This window comes from Dinoponera quadriceps, unplaced genomic scaffold, assembly GCF_001313825.1.
Source record: "Dinoponera quadriceps isolate SergipeBrazil2010 unplaced genomic scaffold, ASM131382v1 scaffold8983, whole genome shotgun sequence".
Classification (NCBI taxonomy): Eukaryota; Metazoa; Arthropoda; class Insecta; order Hymenoptera; family Formicidae; genus Dinoponera; species Dinoponera quadriceps.
The window spans coordinates 23,147-30,525 of NW_014566656.1; the positions used below are offsets into that span (position 1 = coordinate 23,147).

General features: G+C 41.3%; 1 protein-coding gene across 4 annotated transcripts in view; it reads right to left on the minus strand.

Moving 5' to 3' along the window:
• Nucleotides 1-219: 219 nt before the first annotated feature.
• The window catches only part of LOC106751404 (G-protein coupled receptor Mth2-like), a 15,885-nt gene continuing 8,725 nt past the window's right edge, over nt 220-7,379 (minus strand). For all 4 annotated transcript variants that reach the window (XM_014632291.1, XM_014632290.1, XM_014632293.1 and 1 more), the window contains 4 exons: nt 7,121-7,317; nt 4,796-5,029; nt 2,825-3,088; nt 220-1,806 (listed from right to left, as the gene is read on the minus strand). In XM_014632291.1, coding sequence (XP_014487777.1) covers nt 1,310-1,806; nt 2,825-3,088; nt 4,796-5,029; nt 7,121-7,317 — 1,192 coding nt within the window. In that variant the 3' untranslated portion in view covers nt 220-1,309. The remainder of the gene's footprint in view (nt 1,807-2,824; nt 3,089-4,795; nt 5,030-7,120; nt 7,318-7,379) is intronic.

A 7,379-nucleotide genomic window follows, 5' to 3' on the forward strand; every position in this document is an offset into this window, starting at 1 on the left:
AACACGACAATAAATAAGCGAGCTACACGTAACAACGACGACGACGATGTTGTGTAGGTCAACGACGCGTAGACACGAGGATGCGAATGTTACGTCCCCGGTAAGCAAGAAACGTTGAAGCAATCTTTCGAAACATCGATTTAACATGAATTTTGCAAACATTCCGACATAATATTTTATAAATGTATTTAAACTGTTACTCGATAATATAATATTCCTAAATATTAAAGTCACAATGTGTGTAAATATATGTTACTTTTAATGTTTGGGTCAAATATTGTTAACAATGACGTTGTACGATATTAAAAGGTACATTTGGAAACGTTACATGTTATAACACGCCATCGTAATAATCGTTGTGTTAACGATTTCTTGCTTGCAGGGCTATCGGCACGAACATCGACTCGAGAGAAGGTCAACATCGCGTACACATCTCCTCGTAACACTACGGCATTGTAACAATGTATATTAATTATTACCGGCTATTTCGCACGCCCGGACTCGGCTCTAATTTGTGTAGCCGAGTCGTATCTAGGCGAGACGCGATAATATTGCATGCTTAATTCTCGAGAACCACTCCGGCAAGGTCGTTCCCTCTATTATCGTTTCTCACAATTCCACAATTAGTGCATGTATGACTCGCGACATGGCACATACTGTCCGTGCACCGTGCCGGGAAAGAAGACGAATCACGTATTACGTAATTGGCGAGCGAGAATATTCTATTTTCATCGAACGCGTCGGGCGGCTTAACCGCGAAACGCGCGCTGAAATTCTCGCTGTGCAGACGCGGACCGCACTTCACGTTCGAGGAAATACATGCTAGAACGCTCGCCGCCTCTCCGTTCGCGGATATCGCACGTTGGGAGAGAAGAAGAAAAAGGACTAGAGCTCTATTACACTTCCGAGCGTTACGCGCTCGACTTCGAATGTATAAATAAAAGTCACCTCCGGCCGCGCGCGAGAAAGCATCACCGGACTTCGCCGGGCTAATTCCGCGCTAACCGGAAAGCCCAGGTGCAGCCGTTCTCGGCGAGTTCGGCGACGTGCGTCGTGCGGCGATTCGCGCCGATATATCTCAGCGTCGCTCGTCGATCGAGGCGTTTCAATCCGGGTAACGACGAGTTAAAATAAACCTCCGTCTCATGGTGCTGCGCACGCCTTCGGCTCGCTCTCCTCCACCTTCCACTGGGTCCGATTGTCGGCTCGTCTCGAGCTCGTCAGGCTGATTGACGACCTCCCGCCGAACTTGGCCTCGACGTCGAAAACGCGCGAGCAGGCTCGACTCAACTTTAATTGATTTACGTTATCACTGAATGATAGTCTGTCCGGGCAGCCCGGAGTCGCCGTTCACAGGCATCACAGGCAGCAGCGCCAACTCCATGCTGCCAACTTCCGGCTCGGTGGTGTGGATCCCACGCAGCTTCTGTATCCGATGCCAGACGAAGTCCCTGATCGGCCTTCTCAGTACGAAGAGGCCGAAGATGAGCACACCTTGGAGGGCGTTCACCAGATCGAAAGCCGACCAGTCCAGTTGGTCGGCGCCGATCCACCAGGAGATCAGCTCCATCGTCCAGTTAAGGCCCATCAAGAAGAAGAGCACCAGGCAGACGAGGAAGGTCCTCTTGAGCCTGCGGAAGAGCTTCTGCTCAAGCCGGTCGCAACTCTCGTTCCTCGCCAAACGTCGCAGCGCCAGCTCCTGCTGATACCTGTTGATGTTGACGGCTGTCACCACGAAGAGGATCATGTTGGCGAACAGCAGGAGGCCGACCGGTACATAGAAGTACGGCATCGCTTCCTCGTCGGCTGTGGAAGGAGTGAGAATGATTAACACTTATCTTTTCTTCCTCTTCGGGCATTCAGCCGAAGATGTCAGGAATGAAGAGGGGCTCGAAGATATTTACGTCAGTGAGAAAAATGTCCATCGGATAAAACCGGTTAAATGATGTATTTGATTGTTATTTTTACTGTCCGATCAAGTGACGATGGGTACCTTTACCCGATGAAGTATCCGGTGAAGTTACCGATGCAGTTGCGTAATTTTCGTCGGATAAAGGCACGATTTGATCGAACGCATTGCGACTTGATGTAAGCAAATCGCCGGCAAAAATACAATAGGATCGATCTCGACTAATCTGACGACAGACTGACGGCAAAAGTCGAGCAGATTCTGTCGCTCCGATATATTTAAATGGAACATACTGTAAAAACGGAACATCCTGTTCACTTTCTGTCGCCAATCTGCTGTCAGATTCTTTCAGCAGGCTCTGTCGGCAGAACAACAGCGAATTGCGAACATAGATGACTATGGATCTGTCGCCAATCTGTCGTCAGACTGCTAACAGATTGCTTACTGAGTCGTGAATGGCGATTGTCATTGTGCACGGAAAAAAGAAATTTTGCTAGAACAACAAATGTTTGTCAATATGACGGCAAAAAAATGTGTTCAGACAACAACAAAATTTTGTTTAAACAGCAGAAAGATTTGTTAAGAGCATTAATCGCCCATCTATCCAGCAAGTAGCAATGAATACTCTTAACAAATCTTTCTGCTGTCCAAACAAATTCTTTGCTGTCTAGACAAATTCTTTTGCTGTACATTGATAAACATTTGCTGCTCTAACGAAAATTTGTTTCTCCGTGATGATCGCGCGTTTATCAGCAATTTCACAACGATACGCAGTAATGTATCTATAAGGTTTGAATGATGGTTGAGACGGTGCGCGATCGGATGATCGTGTGTTCTAAATGGCGATGGAAGGCAAGTGGGACGAACGAATGGCAAGCTCCGCGAATGGTGTGACGCAAGCGAATCGGGACTCACATTTGAACCAACAGCTGTCCCTGCCGAATGCGGGCTTCACGTAGGTCGCAGGTATCGTCGGGTTGAGGTCCATCGCCATCGAGACGAGAATGAGGACCGCCGGCGGGCCCCAGGCCCATATAGAGTAGTAGAAGAACAGCAACTTGGATGGGGTGCGCCTGTACGAGCGTTGATTCACGTGGTAGCGCACCATCAGCCACGTCTCGATGCATATCACGTTCAGCCAAAAGAAGCAGGCGACGAATGAGAACTGGATGATGAACGCTGAAAACGACCCCGGCCCCGCTTTCCAGATCAATCTGTCTGCGATCGCGTGCCGTCGCGTGCCGCGCCAAAAGCGAATCGACGCTGGCCGCACGTTGCGTTCCATTAAAATCTCTTTAACTGAATTGGCTGCACCGGTTCAAGAAATTTATGTACATATCGAAGCACGTGTGAGATCTTCACGCTTCAGTGTGCGTACATTTCTTGAACTAATGCAACCAGTTCAGCTGACGGACCAAATGCAACGAGTTCAACGCACAAATTCTGATACGGAAAGTGGCAGGAAGATCGTAACGTTTTTCAGCCTCAATGAACTTCGAAAAATGTATGCGATGTTTAATAAGAAAATTTCTTCTCTCTCCGGAGAATCACGAAAAAAAAAATACATTCTATTCAATACGGATGCGAAACTCGTTGAAAGAGAAAGTGTTGCAGCTACCACTGACTGTACATGAGAATGGAAACTTCACACGGCTTATCTTGAAACTTTCGCGGTAACGTTCGATTAATAATGTTGACAATTCTTAGACATCGCTGACGGCTCGACCTGGATTCCAGGTTGATGTCGTGCCTTTCGTGGATTTACTTCCGTCGTCTTGTGAACGTTTCAGTTTACTTCTCTAGAGAAAGAAACAACCTAAAACTATAGTTACGGGATCCAGATCGAGCATTCTTCACATCGCGAAAATCAAATTACACGGTGAATTCATATAAGGTAAAAGTCTATACCTGAATACGTATTTAACCTTGAACATTCTTGTTGTTTTTCTTATTTTAAATACAAATATTCAAATTTTCAATATTGAGTGTGTGTGTGTGTGTGTGTGTGTGTGTGTGTGTGTGTGTGTGTGTGTGTGTGTGTGTGTGTGTGTGTGTGTGACAAATATTTTATGTTTAAAGACGAAACAATCGTACTTAAAGATCAAAATAAGAATACCCACAGTTAGGTGCGTGTCCAAGCATTGATATTTTTACCTTGAATGAGATAGGAAAATTCCCGGGGAAAAAAAGTCATATATGGAATTTGCTCATATATGACTATATCATATATGCCCGAAAAAACACTGTTGTTTATAAATTATATTCAAATACAATCGAAATAAATGTTTCTCACTATTTGTGCTTCTGACAGCTTCTGACAGCACATGATATCGACATTTAATTAAACGACATAATATCATTTTTTTCGTATAGACATACGATCATATATGTAACCACATTTATGAGCAAAATTTATATAGGATTTTATATTAAGATTATATATAATCATATATAATATCATTTTTCCCGGGATTAAATCTTAGAGAAACTTTCTCCGACGTAACAACTAAAATTCCGATGACTACAGTATACACAGAAAAAAAATTAATTCCCACAGCTAAAAATGAGATCTGAGAGATAAATCTCAATTGTATTATATGGATAGCTAGTTCTTAGCTGTGAGAGCGAATTCTTCTTCCCATGCAGGGAGTTCATCTTGTTAGCCGACTATTCCATATTAAGTATTTATTCGAATGTTGAGATTTCCTAGTCAATCGAGATTTTATCTTTTCTTTCCGATGAATTTACGAAGGAATATAACCTGTATTTTTATACGATGTTGCGTCAGATAAAGATGCATGCTATATATATATATATATATACATATATATTTCGGCTTTCGCGCGGAATCGTGCGTGGGCATCTTACTGAAATTAATTATCTTACCTATACTAACGCACACTTCGGGCAGCATTTCGGCGCTCGCGAGTTGCGTAATGGCCAAAGTAGTGAAGGCAAGCGCCAAGCAGCCACAATAGTGGCAAAGAGCCTTCCCGTGGACATCTCGCAATCTCGGCGTTATCGCGTACGCCACGATGGTGAGGATCAAGAAGGGAACCGAGATCAGGAGCCCACAGGCATAAATAATGATCCGCGTGTCCGCAGTCGAGGCAACATCGGCTGAAATCGTGGTGTTTTTCGTTAAGAGGATTCGAACGGCCGATGAGTAAAGTCAAACGCGTCGACATTTCATATTCGACCGCGACGTGTTAATTTCCTCGATCAATTTCACACAGCTTCTCGATTGATTTCAAAGGTACACTGAAAGAAGAATCTGATAACAATTTTACCAAGATTTTCTGAGTGTTTTAACGATTAAATATTTGATTACTGTGATCAAATCACGTAGTTCCATGTATTCTACTATGTATAGCTATTCTAACAATAAAACTTAGAAAGATAAAAAGCATACGCTGAGTATATAAAAAAACATCTAAACTCTTATATGTAAGAACAAGTACAGAGTTTAGAAGTAACCATTAAGAGATTTTTACTTTAAATGATTAGAAAAACGAAGTTTTTTTTTTGAAAAAGTGGCGATATTTTTATTCCAATTTAAAGTACAGACTGTACGATTAAGTGTGGAACACGATGTCTGATGAATGACCGCCTCGACTTTTTTTACAAATGGTCACTTTTTCGAGGAAATCTTGCATCACGTGTTCACATAGTTGCGACTCGATTTCGTGAATAACACTTTTGATATTGTCCTTGATCTCTTGAATCATTTGCAGACCATTGGCGTAGACTTCATTTTTCACATAGCCCCCAAAGAAAATAGTCTAGCGGTGTTAAATCGTACGATTTAAGCGGCCAATTAAAGTCTTCGCGTCGAGAAATTGAGCGCCCAGAGAACTTTTCATAAAGCGATTGTTTCGCGATTGTTTATGCGGCACGATGCGCAGTTCTGCTGGAAATAAACATCGTCCAGATTCAAATCGTCCACTTCACGTCAAAAAAAGTCGGTCAGCAAACTTAGGTTTTCTGCGACACTTTCAGCCACAGCAGCAATGTTTTCGTCGGTTGATCTGACTGGCCGAGCACGGGTTGGAATCTTTACATCACCAACTTGACCCAAACCATCAATTTCTTGATTAGGTTGCTGGACGAGAAGGTGCTTCATCACAAAGCACCGAAAGCAGTACGAACTTTACGAACTGTTGAAAGCAGTACAAAGCGTGAAATTTTCACGATTTTTGTAGTGAATTTTCACAATTTCTTTACGTTGTTGAAGAGCATATCGTTCCATTTTTGTTAATCGTACACTTTTTATTTGTCAGCTATTAAGGAATGACAGTTCTACCTTTAATAAGTTAAAAATAGCGTTAAATTTAAAATGAAATCTTTTAATGGAAACCCTGTAACATGCGTGGACTTTGAAAAGGTAGATGTGGTTTTTCAAAAATTAACTCTACTCAAAAGTAGATATGAGATCAATATAATTAACCAAGTATGTCAGTATGTATTACTAAATGTAATACGTTGTACGTACAAATAACAAACATTAAAGCGAAGAAACATAATTTGAGGTGAAAAATTCAACTTTCAGATATGTTTCTTTCTTTCATAAAATTAGTTTTTATACTTTAGAAAATTAAAAAAAAAATCACAAAAATATTTGGTGTGTCTGGGTCACGTCTAAACGCATCCATATATTTTAATTAACATACTTAGTGGTTTCCTTGAATTTTATAAATAGCAACGGGCAAGCCAAATATTTCTTGCGTGATTTTATTTTCTTAAAATCTTTCGAAGTGTAGAAACTAATTTTATAGAAGAAAAAACGTATCTGAAAATTGGATTTTTTTTCCTTCAAATTATTTCTCTTTGCTTCAACATTTGTCATTTGTATGTGCAACATATTACATTTGATAATGAAATACTTGGTTATTTGATTATTGTAATCAAATCACTACTTCCATATATCTTACTATATATTTTATATGGCGTATGATATATGGAACTAAGTGATTTGATTTTTAATTAATTAAACACTTGGCTGAAACATATTCACCAAATCTGATTGTTATCAAATCCTTCTTTCAGTGTAATTAATCGCGCGAATATACGAAAGTTACTTGCTAAGTGAATTAAGATGCGACAGAATCGTGAGAAGAAACGGGAAAAAATCGCGAAGGAAATGAGAAAATGTTTTTCAAGGACTCGCTTTTTTCCTTTTATAAGATATTCACTTCTCGCACACACACGCACCTTCAGCAAAACAAACAAACGGTTTAAGACCCAGGCTTCCCAGTGTGCCTAGTTCGTCCATTATATCGAACACGATTTCCATGCAGTAATCCTCACCGGGCACGAGCATGACTGGTGCATGATGCGGCGCGAAGAGGGAGCCGTTCAACAACAAATAATATTCATCATTAGCGTCCATCTCCGGTTCTAGTAAGTACCTGAAAATATATTTTCCAAATACATACACACACACATATATATATATATATATATATATATA